General features: G+C 37.4%; 1 protein-coding gene across 1 annotated transcript; it reads left to right on the forward strand.

Annotated features, from left to right (window-relative positions):
- Nucleotides 1-14822: 14822 nt before the first annotated feature.
- On the forward strand, nucleotides 14823-16119 carry LOC128647814 (HAUS augmin-like complex subunit 1). The gene has a single exon (XM_053700535.1). It carries the CDS (start codon nucleotides 14860-14862, stop codon nucleotides 15715-15717), a length of 858 nt encoding a protein of 285 aa, XP_053556510.1. The 5' UTR covers nucleotides 14823-14859; the 3' UTR covers nucleotides 15718-16119.
- The last annotated feature ends 5004 nt before the right edge of the window (nucleotides 16120-21123 follow it).

Raw genomic sequence — 21123 nt, forward strand, 5'->3', positions numbered from 1 at the left:
GTTGCACTGTTGTAGTCAGCTCTTAAGAAGGTGATCTACAAACAGCTGTACTCTTAGGCTTACATGCTAAGGGGGCTCAGGGGATAGCAATGGAGGAGAGGAACTGGTATAAAGAAAGGTTAGCATAGGTTGTATGCATCCCTGAACAGTAGAGTCTTTAGGGAGCACTTGAAGCTTTTAAAACTAGTCTTGTGGAGCGAGGCAGAAAGTTCCACAAGATGGGAGCCAGTCTGCAGAAGTCCTGTAAACGGGAGTGTGATGAGGTGACAAGAGAGGAGGAGAGTAGGAGGTCATGAGCATAGCGAAAGGGACGGGAGGGAGAGTATCTGGAGACAAGGTCTGAGATATAGGCGGGAGCAGTGCAGTTGAGGGCTTTGTATGTCAGAATGAGAATTTTGTGTTTGATCCTAGAGGCAAGAGGAAGCCAGTGAAGGGATTGGCAGAGAGGTGCAGCAGATGAAGAGTGACGTGTAAGGAAGATGAGTCTGGCAGAGCCATTCATTATGGATTGTAAAGGAGCTAGGTGGCAGGTGGGGAGACCAGAGAGGACAGAGTTGCAGTAATCGAGGTGGGAAAGAATGAGAGAGTGGATTAAAATCTTAGTTGTATCTTGTGTAAGGAAGTGTCTAATTTTAGGATGTTTTTAAGGTGGAAGCGGCAGGCTTTAGCCAAGGACTCAATGTGAGGAGTGAAAGAAAGATCTGAGTCAAATGTGACCCGAGACATCGGGCATGCGGGGTAGGGGCAATGATGGAGTTGTCGACAGTTATAGAGAGATTGGGGGTGGAGAGTTTTGAAGAAGGGGGGAAAATAAGGAGTTCAGTTTTGGAGAGATTTAGCTTGAGGTAGGGTTAGGGTTTGGAGCAAAAGAGGATAGTCAACAGTGTCAAAGGCTGCGGACAGATCAAGGAGGATAAGCAGAGAGAAGTGGCCTTTTGATTTTGCTGTAAGTAGGTCGTTGGTAACCTTAACAATTGCTGTCTCTGTGGAGTGATGGGGACGAAATCCAGATTGCAGTGGGTCAAGGAGGGAGTTTATTGTAAGGAAATGGGATAGGCGTGCATAAACTAGTTTTCCGAGAAGCTTTGATGCAAGAGGGAGGAGGGAAATAGGGCGGTAGTTGGATGTGGAGGTAGGATAATGGGAAGGCTTTTTGAGGATAGGTGTGACCAGTGCATGTTTCAGCAATGAGGGAAATATACCTGTGCTGAGGGAGAGGTTGAAAAGTGTGTGTGAGTATAGGGGTAAGGGCAGCAGAGAAGGAGGGGAGTAGCTGTGAGGGGATAGGGTCAAGGGGACAGGTAGTGAGGTGAGAGCGCTGTATAAGTGCCAAACTTCTTCCTCAGTAACAGGGGAGAATGAGCTAAGCTTAAGGTTATGTGGGTTGTGGTTGATTGAGAGCATTTGAGGGGGTGAGAGAATGGAATTATGTTGAGAGCTGATTTCATTTCTGATGGAGTCGATTTTGTTATTGAAGTGGCTGGCAAAGTCTTGAGCTGAAAAGATATAATAAAATATTTACAAAAATGTGAGGGGTGTACTCACTTTTGTGAGATATTGTATGTATATATATATATATATATATATATATATATATATATATATATATATATATATATATATATATTTATATTTATGTGAATAAGCCAATATTAAGCTAAAATTAGCAAATAATACATTGTGTCAGTTTGTTGCACAATTTACTGTTAAATCAATTTCTGTTAAATTATTCAATTAATTTGTGCTCTGATTAGTTTAACCCCCTTAATGACAAGGATGTAGCCTGTACTTTGCTGGTTGTTAAGGGTGTTCTTGTTTATAATGGTACGGGTCCCCCCGCATTATTCTACTCTTCCTCCCTCCTGCTGGCCACCGGAAATGGCTATTAAAAATGAAAAATCCATAGAAAGTGGTTAAATGGGCAGTATACATCAATTTTAATTTAACTGGATGTAATATACACTACTATAAAGAATAATATGCACAGATACTAATATAAAAATCCAGTATAAAACCTTAGAAGCTCCCAATTTAGCACTGAGGATGAGATTAGTCTGGAAAACCCACTGAAAGGGGCTGAGAGCAGACCCTCCCCACCTCCCCTGCATATGAATAGACCCATTATACAAACAGAAGCAATGTAAAGTCTGTATATATCAGTATACAGCTAAAACTTTGGCGCTTGGGTAGGAGTCTGAAAAACTGCACAAATTTATTTAAAAATAAGAAAAAATATAAATTTTTACAAAAACACGCCCAGATGGGCTATATAAATGGATCATCTACAACACATTTATGCAAAGAAAAATCTAGTATACAATGTCCCTTTAAAGTGATTGTAAACATTAATGAAGGATCAAAAAATAATTTTAAAAACAGGGGGAACTTTAATTTATTCAAATTTACGACGCTTATTTTTTAAAATACCTTTGTGTTATGGTAACTATAACGCCGATCCTCCGCACGCATCTCCTGCTTTCTTTAGCTTATGGATGACAAATCCAACGATTGGAGGAAGCCGGATCTGTCATCCATATGCTAAATACAGCAGGAGATGCGGGCAGAAGATCAGCATTATGTTTACCATTATTTTAAAAATAAGCATCTTTGTAAACTTTAATCAATTAAAGTGCCCCTCTTTTTAAGATTATTTTTTGATCCTGTGCTTTAATTCATTAAAGTTTACAATCACTTTAAGTAACACTTAAAAAATATCAGAAAATTTTATAATGTTACCCTGCCCCCGACTGGCTACTTCACAATGCCATCTTTCTGGCAACAGTTTTCTGCGGAGAAAACTGCTGGGAAAACAAACATTTTATTGCGTCTAAAAGTCTCTAAAACTGAAATTCAAAACATGTTTTGTATTTGTGCTTGCTTTCCCCTTGATGATATATCTTAATGGCAAATGTGGATCTTAAAGAGTCACCAAAGAAAAAAAGAATTAGTCTGTTTAAAGAGTCATATCGTGCGCATTTGTTTCTTCAGAAATCGAGAAGAGGGATAAACTTTGCATTTTGTGAATATTGTAGATGTGACTTATCATTTAGCTATGGTAGTTACAATGATATCAACAGGCACATTACCACTGATAAACATGCAGCTTGTGCCAAGGCTGTCACATTAAAAAAAAATGTTTCTAGATTCCTAGATTGCAGAAACATATGTACAGTATGTGTTTCCACTAAAACAACACATACTGCAGGTTGCAGTAGCTTTTGGAACAGTTAAAAATGTAAGATGTACAATTGAAGTAAGGGAAAATATTTTCGATTGTCTCTAAATGCAAGTTCTGATGAGTTTGAAAAATATTTCCCAATCCTAGTTACTTTTGAGCACCCAGACACAGGATTAATTGTTGCAGAGTTTCTTGATAGAGCGGGCTGCAAGTCCAATAGATCATCAATTATATTTTATCAAAACACAAAATTGACTGGAACAAATTTGCAATATACTCAGCTGACAATGCTGCAAACAGGGTAAGAATAATAGTATATGGTCACAAATTATAATCAAGCAGACCTCACAGTAGAAAGTATATGCTGTCGGCTGTCCTTGTCATCTTGTAGGCAGAGTATGCTTCAAATATGTTAGAAATAAACATAGATATTTATGATCACTTCCAGAAAAGTGTCAAGAGAGTGGCCTCACTTACTCACTAAATGATTATATGTCATTTTGCAATATAGATGTCAGAAAGATTGTTAAAAACCATGTTGGCTTTCCCTTGAAAAATCCATAGGAAGGATGTTATTGTCTTGGGATGGAATGTTTGTCTATTTTATCATCACCTTTGAAGATGAGCCTCAAAGCTGCCTTGCTGCCAGGGAACACAGAATTACAAATAAAAAAAAACAATGATAAAAGTGTTCCTGCATGCAAGTTTAACCTTTTAATTCAGACAGAAGAGCTAAAGATTTGTCTTTTATATCCAGTAATGATGTTTTGCACAAAGACATATTAGTGAGGTTTGTGCAGTCTGGAGTCATAGCAGAAAGTCAGTGTTTATAAAACATTGACTACTGGTACTGAGATGTACAATTACCAGCCAGAAAACTACTCCTAAGATTTGAAACTACCAACTATGCTCAATGAGAAAATTTGATTGATTGTGCACCATACATTAAAAAAAAATTGGCAAAGGCTGTGCATTTTTATGAAAAAAGACTGGATACTACTATGAAAACAAATCAAAGACCTCCTAGATGATGGGGTTCTCCAAAATCTAACATTTATAAATCCATCTAATCGCTTGTCTTCATAACTAAGCAACCTTCAAGTGGTCATTGAGAGGTTTCCAGATATTGTCCATGCACAGCAAACAGATAACCTATTTGCAGACTTTAGAAACTACCAGACTTGTGAAGTTCTGCTTCAGACTGATGGCAATGTAAGTCTGGCTTCAGAGGCGTAACTAGAAACCACAGGGCCCAAGTGCAAGAATCTATAATACTTGTATTTTCAAATTTGCTTTGTTCCCGTGGTATTCTGTATTGAAGAGATACCTAGGTAGGCATCTGGAGGACTAAATTGCAGGAAATAGTGCTGCCATCTAGTGCTCTTGCAAATGGATAAGATTCTTGTAAAACTGCTGCCATATAGTGCTCCATAAATAAGCTGGCTCCTAAGCATACGTCCCTGCTTCTCAACAAAAGATACCAAGAGAATGAAGAAAATTTGATAATAGAAGTAAATTAGAAAGTTGTTTTAAATTGCAAGCTCTATCGGAACCATGAAAGAAAACTTTTGGGTTTCATATCCCTTTAATATAACCATGTTGGTTATGCTAAATTGGGGAATGAGTAATAAAGGGATTATCTATCTTTTTAAACAACAAAAATTCTCGAGTAGACTGTCCCTTTAAGATCATGATTTAATTACAATAGAGATCTGTTAGCGCAAAAGATCATCTTGAGATGTTTTTCTATAGATTATATATATCTTTATAGTGTCACATGTTTCCTGTTTTTGTATAGGGGTCCAAGAGTGGCCTCTTCTGGTCAGGGCGACATATATATATATTATTTTTTTTTAATTTTATTTCATGTCTATGAGTCTGACCTGGGTAAGATATTATTTTGAATACATGAGGTTAGGTTTGACTTTGTAATTTATTGTCATCTTTTGTATAGAATTTGTATTCTTGATAATTATATCTATATTGAATTTTGACAATTTAGATGACTATGCTTATATGATCGAAAATGTTGATATGCAGTTAATTTGCTCTTTTTGTCAGCTGTAATATTTTGTACAATCACCTCAGTAAAAAAAAATAATAATAAAAACAAAAAAACATATGTCTTACCCCTAGCTGGTAATGCTCACCTTTTTTTTTTTTTTGGCAACTAACGCTACTGATTGGATTTGCGGTGGGGATTTTCTAACACCCCGGCAACTTTATCCCTAAAATAAAAATGCTACAATTTCAGTGTTTTAATAAAACACATTATACTGTATTTTGGGGGCATTTTGGGGCACAATTGCTAGCAATAACCAGCCACTTGTAATGGCTGTTTATTTATTGCGTGCCTGTTTACGAGCGTGCAATAAATTAGTGCTCCACTTGTAATCTAGCCCTTGTTGGTACCTCATAGAAAGAAAGTTTAATTTTATGTGTAAATGCAAAGAGTGTAAAAACAACTACAAATTGGTCTAGCAATGGGTTGACATGGTAGTGTAGTCTGGCCCATCTGGTCTAGGCAAGCCCCTGGATAGAACAGACTCCATTCCTGGCGAGCACAGAACCCAACCCCTTATGGCCTGTCCTGTGTCCTTATATGAAAATATTGTGTGATATGCGGAGAGGAGTTACCACTTTTTCAAAATAGGATTAGGAATAAAGCACTTCTCTTGGATTTTCAGTGGACTGAAGTTGAACTTAATCAACGATGTCCAAAAGCCAAGCACAGGGGGTACCTAGAGACTTTGTACTGACAGACCAAGGCAGACTAGTAAGAAATTCTGCACCAACACTTAACCTTTTGTTGTCCCTTTGCTGTGCAGACAATGTTAGTAACAGTTTACTTGACAAACACAGAAAATAGAAAACATTTGTGTCTGAGGATGATAGGGTCCTCTTAACACACTACTGCTCCCACTTGCTTTATCCGCGGAGGGGCCTCTTGGAGCAGTACATTCACACGCCGTGAAGGACCTCTTACACTCACACATTCATAACAAAAGATGTTAAAACATAAAACATAAAAACAGCTGTTTCAAGTTCTTGGGAGTTTGTACTCACGACAGGACAGAGGGTTTAGGAATCAGAGGATAGGAGATCAATTTGAGACACAAAGGTTCTCACCTGTTGGCGCCAGTGGTCTCCTGTCCTCAGGTTCCAGTCCTGGTTCCGTCCACAATCGCTTTCAAACTCCCGGGTTTCGGCACCAAATTGTTAAAGAAAAAAATGTGAGGCAGCTGGTCCAAATTTAAAAAGTTATAATTTTACAATTAAACAAGATTACAACAAAAATGACAGTATGTCATTCTACACAGTAATACAGAGCTTGGCGCGCAACATCAGATAAGAACAGTGTCTCTTTTATAACCCATGTGCTGTGCTTCTAGCCAACCAAGGATCTTCACACGTAGGCAAATCAGTGGTCTTCTTATCCGGTCCATACAGACTTGGGTGCTCCTGCTTAGCTAAAAAGTTATATTTTGCATGAAATGTTTACCAAATTCTCACAGTGGGGAAAAAAACAGCACCAGCACATATTACATATAACGTGTACCAATGTATTAGTCATAATTAATTTTTTTTATATTGGCCATTAGAAACTAATTCTAAACCTTGTTTTGCTTTCACTTCTTGTTTATATACACAACAGTTTTGTGAGAACAACCAAAACCAGTTAGTGGACAAATATATCCATAAAGGCAAGTGATTTATAAGTCAGTTTACAGGGACACTAAAGTCTAAAATTAAACTTTCGTGTTTCAGAAAGAACATGCAAAAACTTTTACATTTTACTTTCTTTGTCAAATTGTGCATTCTTTTTTTTTTATTTGTTAGTTTTTATTGAGTTTAACATATACATTAAGAAATAAAAATGTGTTGTCCAGACATAAAAAATAAGAGTCATAATAACAGCAACTAGATTTCTATACATATTTAAATCACACTACGATCTACTAGGAAGAATGAAAACATATACTCTGAAAAGGAATACTGCTTGCTTAACATGAGAGGACAACTAAAAAAAACAGAGAACATTGTCCGGGTGGACTTTGTAGATATCTGCTAACGTCACAAAGAATAATGATTGTATGGGACGAAGAAGAGAGAAAAGAAGAAAAAGGAGGCAAGGAGGAGTGCTCACCAACTAATTGACTAAGGCTCTCAGTGCTGTATCTAGCTGGACTCCGCTCATGACCACGTCCCAAGGGAAGCTCTGATCCCTCTATCTTCTAAGCACTATTATAGGGATTCCCAGTAGAATTTAACATCATGGAACATGTTTATTTTATTTCTCTTGAGAAAACTATACTCCTCAAGTGAGAGTAGTTGGCTGGTTCTAGTTTTCGAGAAAGGTAAAGAAGGGACCTGCAGGGACTTCCAGTTCCTCGCTATTAACGAGCGTGTGCTATGAAGGCCAAACCATAGGAGATATGGCCTGAGTTTACATGGGCATTTGGGCCTATAATTAAGCAAAGCAATTGTGGCATGATGGAAAACTAAGTCCCCCAAAAGTTACCTGTATACCGAATAAATCTTATCCCAGAAAGGCTGCAAATGAGGGCATGGCCACCAAATAGTCATATTTCCAATGCCTCCACAACACCTGAAACATTGTGAGGTCGCTCTTGGGTAGATTGTGTGCGGTCTCACTGAGATGAGCACCAGCGCCTATTAATCATGTAATGGAGTTTGTAACATAGACGTAAATGAGCTTGTTATTGGAAGCTGCAGGAAGTTTGTCAGAAAAAAAACTAATGATCATTTGAAATTCAGTTAGTGTTATTGCATTGTCTTTATTGTATGCTGTTGCAATGCTGCTACTGTATTTTATGGCCTTTTAAAGGGACAGTAAGTCTTGTAAATATTGCTGTATTTATATAGAATAACATATTAGCCAAATTTAAACTTTTTTTTTAAACAAATAACTTGCTGCATTTGTTTTTTCAATAACCAATCTCTATCCACCACTTGCCTTACTTAGAGGAACAAATCCGGGCTTGAGACTGCAGACAACAAAGCTAGCCATGGTCATATTGTTGGCATAATGTGCATTGTTTTGCAGTTGTTATCTGTTAAAGCCAATTAGGGGACAATATCTAGCAAGGTTAGCTTTAAGAAGTCTGCAGGGTGTTTTCTTTCATGTAATTAGCAAGAGTCCATGAGCTAGTGACGTATGGGATATACATTCCTACCAGGAGGGGCAAAGTTTCCCAAACCTCAAAATGCCTATAAATACACCCCTCACCACACCCACAATTCAGTTTTACAAACTTTGCCTCCTATGGAGGTGGTGAAGTAAGTTTGTGCTAGATTCTACGTTGATATGCGCTCCGCAGCAGGTTGGAGCCCTGTTTTCCTCTCAGCGTGCAGTGAATGTCAGAGGGATGTGAGGAGAGTATTGCCTATTTGAATTCAATGATCTCCTTCTACGGGGTCTATTTCATAGGTTCTCTGTTATCGGTCGTAGAGATTCATCTCTTACCTCCCTTTTCAGATCGACGATATACTCTTATATATACCATTACCTCTGCTGATTCTCGTTTCAGTACTGGTTTGGCTTTCTACAAACATGTAGATGAGTGTCCTGGGGTAAGTAAATCTTATTTTCTGTGACACTCTAAGCTATGGTTGGGCACTTTTATATAAAGTTCTAAATATATGTATTCAAACATTTATTTGCCTTGACTCAGAATGTTCAACATTCCTTATTTTCAGACAGTCAGTTTCATATTTGGGATAATGCATTTGAATCAATCATTTTTTCTTACCTTAAAAATTTGACTTTTTTTCCCTGTGGGCTGTTAGGCTCGCGGGGGCTGAAAATGCTTCATTTTATTGCGTCATTCTTGGCGCAGACTTTTTTGGCGCAAAAAATCTTTTCTGTTTCCGGCGTCATACGTGTCGCCGGAAGTTGCGTCATTTTTTGACGTCCTTTTGCGCCAAAAATGTCGGCGTTCCGGATGTGGCGTCATTTTTGGCGCCAAAAAGCATTTAGGCGCCAAACAATGTGGGCGTATTATTTGGCGCCAAAAAATATGGGCGTCGCTTTTGTCTCCACATTATTTCAGTCTCATTTTTTCTTTGCTTCTGGTTACTAGAAGCTTGTTTATTAGCATTTTTTCCCATTCCTGAAACTGTCATTTAAGGAATTTGATCAATTTTGCTTTATATGTTGTTTTTTCTCTTACATATTGCAAGATGTCTCACGTTGCATCTGAGTCAGAAGATACTTCAGGAAAATCGCTGTCTAGTGCTGGAACTACCAAAGCTAAGTGTATCTGCTGTAAACTTTTGGTAGCTATTCCTCCGGCTGTTGTTTGTATTAATTGTCATGACAAACTTGTTAAAGCAGATAATATTTCCTTTAGTAATGTACCATTGCCTGTTGCAGTTCCCTCAACATCTAAGGTGCAGAATGTTCCTGATAACATAAGAGATTTTGTTTCTGAATCCATCAAGAAGGCTATGTCTGTTATTTCTCCTTCTAGTAAACATAAAAAATCTTTTAAAACTTCTCTCTTTACAGATGAATTTTTAAATGAACATCATCATTCTGATTCTGATGACTCTTCTGGTTCAGAGGATTCTGTCTCAGAGATTGATGCTGATAAATCTTCATATTTATTTAAAATGGAATTTATTCGTTCTTTACTTAAAGAAGTACTAATTGGTTTAGAAATAGAGGATTCTGGTCCTCTTGATACTAATCCTAAACGTTTAGATAAGGTATTTAAATCTCCTGTGGTTATTCCTGAAGTTTTTCCTGTTCCTAATGCTATTTCTGAAGTAATTTCCAGAGAATGGGATAAATTGGGTAATTCATTTACTCCTTCTAAACGTTTTAAGCAATTATATCCTGTGCCGTCTGACAGATTAGAATTTTGGGACAAAATCCCTAAAGTCGATGGGGCTATTTCTACCCTTGCTAAACGTACTACTATTCCTACGTCAGATGGTACTTCGTTTAAAGATCCTTTAGATAGGAAAATGTAATCCTTTCTAAGAAAAGCTTATCTGTGTTCAGGTAATCTTCTTAGACCTGCTATATCTTTGACTGATGTTGCTGCAGCTTCAACTTTTTGGTTGGAGACTTTAGCACAACAAGTAACAGATCATGATTCTCATAATATTATTATTCTTCTTCAGCATGCTAATAATTTTATCTGTGATGCCATTTTTGATATTATCAGAGTTGATGTCAGGTTTATGTCTCTAGCTATTTTAGCTAGAAGAGCTTTATGGCTTAAAACTTGGAATGCTGATATGGCTTCTAAATCAACTCTACTTTCCATTTCTTTCCAGGGTAACAAATTATTTTGTTCTCAGTTGGATTCCATTATCTCAACTGTTACTGGTGGGAAAGGAACTTTTTTACCACAGGATAAAAAATCTAAGGGTAAAAACAGGGCTAATAATCGTTTTCGTTCCTTTCGTTTCAACAAAGAACAAAAGCCTGATCCTTCATCCTCAGGAGCAGTTTCAGTTTGGAAACCATCTCCAGTCTGGAATAAATCCAAGCCTTCTAGAAAGGCAAAGCCTGCTTCTAAGTCCACATGAAGGTGCGGCCCTCATTCCAGCTCAGCTGGTAGGGGGCAGGTTACGTTTTTTCAAAGAAATTTGGATCAATTCTGTTCATAATCTTTGGATTCAGAACATTGTTTCAGAAGGGTACAGAATTGGTTTCAAGATGAGACCTCCTGCAAAGAGATTTTTTCTTTCCCGTGTCCCAGTAAATCCAGTGAAAGCTCAAGCATTTCTGAATTGTGTTTCAGATCTAGAGTTGGCTGGAGTAATTATGCCAGTTCCAGTTCTGGAACAGGGGATGGGGTTTTATTCAAATCTCTTCATTGTACCAAAGAAGGAGAATTCCTTCAGACCAGTTCTGGATCTAAAAATATTGAATCGTTATGTAAGGATGCATATCTGCATATTCCGATTCATCCAGATCATTATCAGTTCCTGAGATTCTCTTTTCTGGACAAGCATTACCAGTTTGTGGCTCTGCCGTTTGGCCTAGCTACAGCTCCAAGAATTTTTACAAAGGTTCTCGGTGCCCTTCTGTCTGTAATCAGAGAACAGGGTATTGTGGTATTTCCTTATTTGGACGATATCTTGGTACTTGCTCAGTCTTTACATTTAGCAGAATCTCATACGAATCGACTTGTGTTGTTTCTTCAAGATCATGGTTGGAGGATCAATTCACCAAAAAGTTCATTGATTCCTCAGACAAGGGTAACCTTTCTGGGTTTCCAGATAGATTCAGTGTCCATGACTCTGTCTTTAACAGACAAGAGACGTCTAAAATTGATTTCAGCTTGTCGAAACCTTCAGTCACAATCATTCCCTTCGGTAGCCTTATGCATGGAAATTCTAGGTCTTATGACTGCTGCATCGGACGCGATCCCCTTTGCTCGTTTTCACATGTGACCTCTTCAGCTCTGTATGCTGAATCAATGGTGCAAGGATTACACAAAGATATCTCAATTAATATCTTTAAAACCGATTGTACGACACTCTCTAACGTGGTGGACAGATCACCATCGTTTAATTCAGGGGGCTTCTTTTGTGCTTCCGACCTGGACTGTAATTTCAACAGATGCAAGTCTCACAGGTTGGGGAGCTGTGTGGGGATCTCTGACGGCACAAGGAGTTTGGGAATCTCAGGAGGTGAGATTACCGATCAATATTTTGGAACTCCGTGCAATTTTCAGAGCTCTTCAGTCTTGGCCTCTTCTGAAGAGAGAATCGTTCATTTGTTTTCAGACAGACAATGTCACTACTGTGGCATACATCAATCATCAAGGAGGGACTCACAGTCCTCTGGCTATGAAAGAAGTATCTCGAATTCTGGTTTGGGCGGAATCCAGCTCCTGTCTAATCTCTGCGGTTCATATCCCAGGTATAGACAATTGGGAAGCGGATTATCTCAGTCGCCAAACGTTGCATCCGGGCGAATGGTCTCTTCACCCAGAGGTATTTCTTCAGATTGTTCAAATGTGGGAGCTTCCAGAAATAGATCTGATGGCGTCTTATCTAAACAAAAAACTTCCCAGGTATCTGTCCAGATCCCGGGATCCTCAGGCGGAAGCAGTGGATGCATTATCACTTCCTTGGAAGTATCATCCTGCTTATATCTTTCCGCCTCTAGTTCTTCTTCCAAGAGTAATCTCCAAGATTCTGAAGGAATGCTCGTTTGTTCTGCTGGTAGCTCCGGCATGGCCTCACAGGTTTTGGTATGCGGATCTTGTCCGGATGGCCTCTTGCCATCCGTGGACTCTTCCGCTACGACCAGACCTTCTGTCGCAAGGTCCTTTTTTCCATCAGGATCTCAAATCCTTAAATTTAAAGGTATGGAGATTGAACGCTTGATTCTTGGTCAAAGAGGTTTCTCTGACTCTGTGATTAATACTATGTTACAGGCTCGTAAATCTGTATCCAGAGAGATATATTATAGAGTCTGGAAGACTTATATTTCTTGGTGTCTTTCTAATCATTTTTCTTGGCATTCTTTTAGAATTCCGAGAATTTTACAGTTTCTTCAGGATGGTTTAGATAAAGGTTTATCCGCAAGTTCTTTGAAAGGACAAATCTCTGCTCTTTCTGTTCTTTTTCACAGAAAGATTGCTAATCTTCCTGATATTCATTGTTTTGTACAAGCTTTGGTTCGTATAAAACCTGTCATTAAGTCAATTTCTCCTCCTTGGAGTTTGAATTTGGTTCTGGGGGCTCTTCAAGCTCCTCCGTTTGAACCTATGCATTCATTGGACATTAAATTACTTTCTTGGAAAGTTTTGTTCCTTTTGGCAATCTCTTCTGCCAGAAGAGTTTCTGAATTATCTGCTCTTTCTTGTGAGTCTCCTTTTCTGATTTTTCATCAGGATAAGGCAGTGTTGCGAACTTCTTTTGAATTTTTACCTAAAGTTGTGAATTCTAACAACATTAGTAGGGAAATTGTGGTTCCTTCATTATGTCCTAATCCTAAGAATTCTAAGGAGAAATCATTGCATTCTTTGGATGTTGTTAGAGCTTTGAAATATTATGTTGAAGCTACTAAGTCTTTCCGAAAGACTTCTAGTTTATTTGTTATCTTTTCTGGTTCTAGAAAAGGCCAGATAGCTTCTGCCATTTCTTTGGCATCTTGGTTGAAATCTTTAATTCATCTTGTCTATGTTGAGTCGGGTAAATCTCCGCCTCAAAGGATTACAGCTCATTCTACTAGGTCAGTTTCTACTTCCTGGGCGTTTAGGAATGAAGCTTCGATTGATCAGATTTGCAAAGCAGCAACTTGGTCCTCTTTGCATACTTTTACTAAATTCTACCATTTTGATGTATTTTCTTCTTCTGAAGCAGTTTTTGGTAGAAAAGTACTTCAGGCAGCGGTTTCAGTTTGAATCTTCTGCTTATGTTTTTCATTAAACTTTATTTTGGGTGTGGATTATTTTCAGCAGGAATTGGCTGTCTTTATTTTATCCCTCCCTCTCTAGTGACTCTTGCGTGGAAAGATCCACATCTTGGGTAATCATTATCCCATACGTCACTAGCTCATGGACTCTTGCTAATTACATGAAAGAAAACATAATTTATGTAAGAACTTACCTGATAAATTCATTTCTTTCATATTAGCAAGAGTCCACGAGGCCCGCCCTTTTTTTGGGGTGGTTATGATTTTTGTATAAAGCACAATTATTCCAATTCCTTATTTTATATGCTTTCGCACTTTTTTATCACCCCACTTCTTGGCTATTCGTTAAACTGAATTGTGGGTGTGGTGAGGGGTGTATTTATAGGCATTTTGAGGTTTGGGAAACTTTGCCCCTCCTGGTAGGAATGTATATCCCATACGTCACTAGCTCATGGACTCTTGCTAATATGAAAGAAATGAATTTATCAGGTAAGTTCTTACATAAATTATGTTTTTGCAGGTCTCAGAATTAGAAAAGTCACCGTTTTCAGAGCTTACACAGAAGGGGACAAAATAAATAATGAAACGTAAATTGCAAAGTTGTTTTAATATGCGCATCTAAGCATTTTATATTAAAATCTCAAGATGGTTACTTTTCTTTAAATCTTTGCAGCTATTGTTTAAAAAAAAGTGGACCTGCTAATCTGTGAATGTAAATTGCAAGTCTACATGTGTATGAAACAATGTAAAACAATACTGTTCATTAGGCAATATGCTTCTATTTTTGTTAATATGGTATACAGCTATCCATATACCATATATTTGCAGGAACAGGTGATTTACCAGTCATGGAGCACATGGCCTTACCTTGTCATATATACAGTATCTCCCTAATTTGCAGTTTGTTATCTTATTATTTTTGCTGAGGTTTGGTTTACACAACAGTAGTTAGCCCTGTGCTCTCCAGATAGGGTTGTCACCCATCTCTTAAAATACAGAACACTTAGAAGTTACACATGCTGCAGGGTGTGCAGGTAAGAATATGAATAGTGCTATCCATAAACACAATACATGTTCCTCCCTGCACACCCTGGAGCATGTGTAACTCATAAGTGTCCAGGAAAATATGGCTGAGGTGGCAACCCTATCTCCAGATGCAAGCCTTAATTGGCTCCTCCTAATCAATAAAGTGGGCCCGATGTGGAGTTTAAATATTAAAGTAGTGGTCAGATGAAGTTATGGCGCCAGGCTCAGTAGTTGAATAAACCCAGTAATGGATCATAGGAACACTAAGATAGTCACATGGCTAAAGAATATATTTGGTGATAAACCAATTCCACAATATGAGGTGAACAACAGAACAATTGAAATCTTACACCAGTTAGCAGAATGGAATGAAGCTCGTGACAAAGATATAGCTCTGGTTACAGATGACCTGAAGCAAAAGTCTGCAGAAGTGAAAGCCGAAGCTAAATACCTTCAGGAACTTCTAGCCGATAGCTTGGGTCCATCATACTCAAATTTATCCCGAATGAGCAATAACTATTTGACCCAACTAATTGATAGTTGTGTTGCACTAGAATTAAAGGATTCTTCATTGTCAAGTTACATTCCTGCTGTCAATGAGCTGAGCTCTGACCTATTGGCAATAGAGGCTAACAATCAAGAAATGGAACTTGAACTGACAAACCTGAGAAAAAAACTAACTGAGGCTTTAGTGTTGGAAAAGTCTCTAGAACAGGATCTTAAGAAAGCAGAGGAAGAATGTTTGTTTGAGAAAAACAAAGTTGAAGTTCGACTACAAAACATGAAAATACTGAAAGGCAAATCAGAGGACTATAAATACAGCATCCAAACTGCTCAGGATCAGCTCTCAGCTTCAGGGATAGATGATTCTTTAACACATCGTTCTCTTGTCTCTCATTCCAAGATGCTTGCTGAACTAAAAGCAGAATCTATACTTTTGAAGGAGAAACTGAAGTCTTATCAGGATTTAGCACCTAACCCATCTCTTGTTAAAGTGAAGATCGAAGAAGCAAAGCGAGAACTTAAAGCCACGGAGGCTGAACTTACAATGAAAGTGAATATGATGGAATTTATGCCTCCAGAACCAGCAAGGAGAAGATTATGACCAAATCTTGTGTTTTTCTGGTGCTGAATGTAAAAATATTCCCTATATATTGTTGGTTCATAACCCAGAGACCATAAGAGCACTTGCTCTGCCCTAAAGAGAGAGGTTTAGTGAACACTCTCCATTAAATAAGATTAGAATTGAAGATGTTGGAAAGTGTCCTCAGGATAGCTCAAGATGACAGCCACAGATGGTTCCTATTTGTATATAGACCAATGCAGAAAATCTCACTGATATAATGCAACAATACTCTTGTGGTAGAGCAATTAGATGATTCGTTTGCCATTTCACCTTGTTCATGATGGCTGTAACCTGTGCGTTTATATTTTATTATTGCAGATTATGTTGTTCTAAATAAAATTTTAGATTCCAACTCCCAAAAACTTTTTTCAACATTAAAAAAAAAAATAAAAAAAAAAAAATATTAAAGTAGTAAGCAAAGCAAATAATTTATTAATCCAATCCAATAACATAGAGATATGTTAACTTATTGGAAGACTGCAGAAAATGTAGTAATTACAAGGTGTTTACTGTCCCTTTATCTTATCTTAATGCCTAAATTCCAATGCATGGCTGTACCAGAGGTAAAAAAGATTTATAAATGTTATTTTCTTCTATGACAAGTATAATAGCTTTACAAAAGAAAAAAAGATGCAATATTCATCCCACAAATATATTGCTTTCTTTAAATTCTTTAAATTGTACAGGACCAAGCTGCAATCAGATTGTCACCATGACAACTGCTAATGCCTGATAGAACCATAAGAAGCCCCATTCTTGCCTATCACAAATGTGTGGTTTTGCTTCTGTCCAGCAATCAGGTGATTGTCATAACAATGACAAATGCCTCACATAATTTTTCCTATGCAGGGGTCTTGGGGTCTATCACTGATCTATTACTCCCAAACATAGAACTCTGTATATCATAAAATACCTCATTGAAAAAGAGGGTTCCCATTACACAAATAAATGGTTACCACGGTAACTACAACTAACTGGTTACATTTGCCAGCCCCAGTTTGGTATAACATTGGTGTCAGGTTCATAGATCCTTGTTTCTGTGCACAGTAATGCAAGTAAAGTGGTAAATTTTATAAAACTGTATGCTCTACCCGAATTATGTAAGTTTAATTAGAAGTTTGGTTACTTTAACATATATATATAATGCTAAGTAATATTTTAATGTATTCATCTGCGCAAAATCACAAAAATCTCATTTTAAATTATTTTTTTGTTCCAAACCCTATTTATTATTTTGCACCTTTGTTTTCTTTTCTTTCTTTTTTTGGTGGTGGTGGTGGGGGCGGGGGCGGTGAACTGATGCAAAATGTGGAACCATATAAAGTGTGTGCTTCAGAAAACTAAGAAACAATTACACAAATGTGTTGTTTCAGAATGATTTTACCTGTAGTAGGGTGGTTTTCCAAAATAAAGTAACAATTTTAGTAGTAATTTATGTCAGTAGCACACTAAAACAATATAAAACTGATGAGTAAATGGAATGTGTGAACTGACTCTACCGTCTTTTTTTAGCGTCACCTGTTGTTGAATTTGGATACACTAAAAATATGCATACCTTAAAGGCACTGCGCACGTTATATAGTGTACTCTATATGTTTCTATGAGAATGGCATGCTATTAGCATCAACCAATAGAACATCAACAATAGAAGGGTTAAGTCTCAAGCCTTCGTCACAGTTCCAGAAGCCTGAGCAAATCCAATGCGAAGGGTCTAGCTGCAGACTGGAGCTCCACTCTAATCAGGAAACATGTGACCTCCACTCAAAGCTTTTTTTTCTTTGCTTTTTTAAATTAACTTTAATGTAACAAACAACCTATAGACAATCATTCTGAAAACGAAACATTTTGCAGCTTTCTTGTTCCTTATGTTAATTCAGTGTTTTATGCTGATTTTCATTTATAAGGTAACCACTGTGAATGAGCATTAAGAACAAGAAACAAGAACAGATGGCAAACATAGCATAATTTTGAGTAACTGATATTTTAAAGGGTTAAAATCCTGTGGGCCACTCATTTATATGTGGATATATACAGGGCATGAACCCCATCATACAACAGACATGTTAACAGCCTGGCCCAACGCTCTTTATGGCAAACAAATTGGTGACAACCTTGACACTTCACATATTTTGTAATCCCCCCCAAAAAAGAAAACCCCTATTTGGCACACATATATAGATTTGCAGAAAGGGAGCAAAAAAATAAATAAAACTTAACTTTTACTGTCAAATCGTTGAGGCTCTAAGAAAGCCCAGGTGAAACGTGCGTTAAGTGTTCGCCGGTCTGTGAGTAATCTAGACATGGTTATACTTTATTTGTGTGCTCTCTGTGATTGATATACAGGTAATTCAGTACCTTAGTCACTGCAAGCCATATCTTTTTCACAATAATTGTAAGCAAGAGATAGTTTGATAAGCCCCACCCTTCACCCACCTATGTGGGTAGCACCAAATCATAGTTAGTAGTTTTTTAGGGATCTTTTTCTATCTCAGTGGACATCTTACAATGGGCCTCTGACAGTGTGAATCTGCTTAATTTTGCAAACTTAGAGCCTCAACAATTATTGTCTTATTTTGAAATAGACAATTGTAGTGTGTTTAATCCATATGCTCCAATATTTGTATTTTAAAGGGACAGTAAACCTTAAAAATAATGTTATATAATTCTGCACATAGTGCAGAATTATATAACATTATTTAAGTGCTATAGTTCTAATAGCCTTTTTTCTCTTTAAATATGTAAAAATTACGGCGCTTTTACAGACCCGCTCTCTGCTCTCTGCTGAGCGAGTCTGTTATTTTTAGTCAGCGCATCGGGCCAGCTGTATAGTCACAGCCCGGCCCGACCGCGCCATAAGACTAAGTGCAGCTCGCTCCTGTCACAGAGAGCAGAGAGCGGGTCTGTAAAAGCGCCGTAATTTTTACATATTTAAAGAGAAAAAAGGCTATTAGAACTATAGCACTTAAATAATGTTATATAATTTTGCACTATGTGCAGAATTATATAACATTATTTTTAAGGTTTACTGTCCCTTTAATATTTGACAGTAAAAGTTGTTTTATTTTTTTGGCTCCCTTTCTGCGGATCTACCTATGTGTTTAAGTGTGTGCCAAATAGTGGTTTTCTTTTTTCTTTTTCTTTGGGAATGCACTGTATACCAACCACTAGGGCACCCCCTGGGTTATAGATAAGGCAGTAAGATGAATAAGGCAGTTCTTTTTTTTTATATATATATTTATTTATAGCCAGTAGTGTACAATATTACAACAGAAAAAGAAACACAAAAGCACACACGCTTTATCCTTTGCGCCACACAGGGCCAAAATGTCAGACAAAATGCAATTACCTCATTAACCTGCATGGTTACATGTTTATTGCTAAATCATAAGAGCTTCGTATTTGTACACAATACTGGATTTTCAAAAAAAAAAAAAAATTTTATACCTCGAGCATATGAACACAAACCCCAAACAAAATAAACACACAAAAAAAAAAAAGGTAAAAAGGTATGGCAGAGACTTTTACTTGGCCAACTTTTAATACAGCCCTAAATTAACTAGTTCCTTCCCTGACCTCCCCCCATTGATACGATATCCTTTCTTCCAAGATCAATGTTATTATACATAGCCATCTTATAATACAATAAACAAGAATCAACACATACATCATTACACAGTACTTAATAAACAGAAATTAATACCTTCTTGATATGAAAATATTTAGCGAAAAAATAAAACTGTAAATGTATTTCTGTCCTGTAAATAGACAAATAATTTGAATGAATTTAGTGGCTATGTATTTATTTATTTTTTTGAGTCCTATAAATCCAAAACGGGAAAAAGAAAATAAAAAAAAAAAAAAAAAGAGGGGGGGAGAAAAGAGGGGAAGGGGGAACCTCCAGGCCCGTGAGGATCTATCTCAGAAGTTGTTGCTCCTGCCTTTGTAACTTATGGTATGTCTCTAAAATTTCTTATCCAAGAACCGGGGAAGACTTGTAAAAAGACTAATTCAGCAAAGCTGATAGAAGAAACAAATGGAGACAGAATCCGCCGCTGGACTTGTAATGAGTAGGTCTTGATAATAGGTGCCCACTCTAGCAAAAATATCTTTATTTTTTTCTCAGAAGCCTGGGATAAATGAAATGATTCATATATAATTTGGGATTGAATTCCTTTTAGAATTAACCCCAAGCTAGGAGGGCGCTTAGCAATCCAACATTTAAAAATATTGTATCTAACTATTAATATAATGGTATTTAAGATCCTAGTTTTCACATCTGACCTAGGATTGAATACCAAACAGACTATATCTTCCAGGGAAAACAAGTAAGCCCCATTATAGAGTCTATTAAACCAATATTGACTTTTCTGCCAGAGTTGTTTTATTTTAGGACAGTGCCACAGCATATGCACAAGATCTGCTTTGCCATATGAACAGCGCGGACAATCAGCCCCTTTGAGAGGATAGAATTTAGCTATCCTAAGAGGAGATAAATACAATTTATTCATTAATTTAACATGAGATTCCTTCCAGCTTACCGAAACAGGATAGCTGGCTACCATAGCAAGACTAGAAGAAATCTTCGAAAGACAGTAGAATAAATACTTTCCGAGGGAGTTTATGTACCGGGCAGTGTAAAAGAGCCTTCAGGGACCATGGATCAATCAACTGAGATTCAAAATCGAGGGAAGCAACCCTATTAGTTTGTGCTAGCCAATCCATTGCTATCTTAAGCAATGAAGCAAAATTGTACAATCTAACATTAAGAGATCTGAGAAACTAGTTGCTTGTTTATCCATTGTTACGGTCACATTTGTGACATTTTATATTGTATTTTACTGCGCCATTAAACTATGGTATTTTAACTCTTTGCTGAGAGCCTGAGCTTGATTGAAATCTACCCTGGAGTGATTTGTTGCACTGCCTTGGTCAGTGAACTGGGACACTGTGAACTCCCAGTCTGCCTCTATAAGCACAACAGAGTGCTGCTTTACTTGTGAGTATAAAATCTGTATTCACCTTTTTTACATTTGTCCAAACTATATCACACGAGGAGGCGCCCTTGTCTTTGTGATTTTCTTTGCACAGAGAGAGTATTTACCCAGACTGGTTTTGTGACAAGGAGCTGACTTCTGGATCTAAGGGAGAATCTTATATATGTGCTACCCAGGAGGACTAATAAACCTCTGAAGTGCCCTCCTAATCTTGGGACTGTCTGAGCATCAATATCATATACAGATAAGAACTTATTAGAGACTTAATACTATTTATTTATTATATATTGTTTTAAGCTGCATTTTCTGTCTATATTGATCTCATCACATCACATTTGATGAGAGTCCATGTCTCATTTTTTCCGTAATTGTCATTATTATTTTGTCTTTA

The sequence above is a fragment of the Bombina bombina genome, chromosome 2 (assembly GCF_027579735.1).
Source record: "Bombina bombina isolate aBomBom1 chromosome 2, aBomBom1.pri, whole genome shotgun sequence".
In the NCBI taxonomy this organism is placed as follows: domain Eukaryota; kingdom Metazoa; phylum Chordata; class Amphibia; order Anura; family Bombinatoridae; genus Bombina; species Bombina bombina.

Coding starts and splice junctions, on each gene's coding strand:
- LOC128647814 (XM_053700535.1), top strand. CDS start 14,860: ATGGATCATAGGAACACTAAGATAGTCACATGGCTAAAGAATATATTT.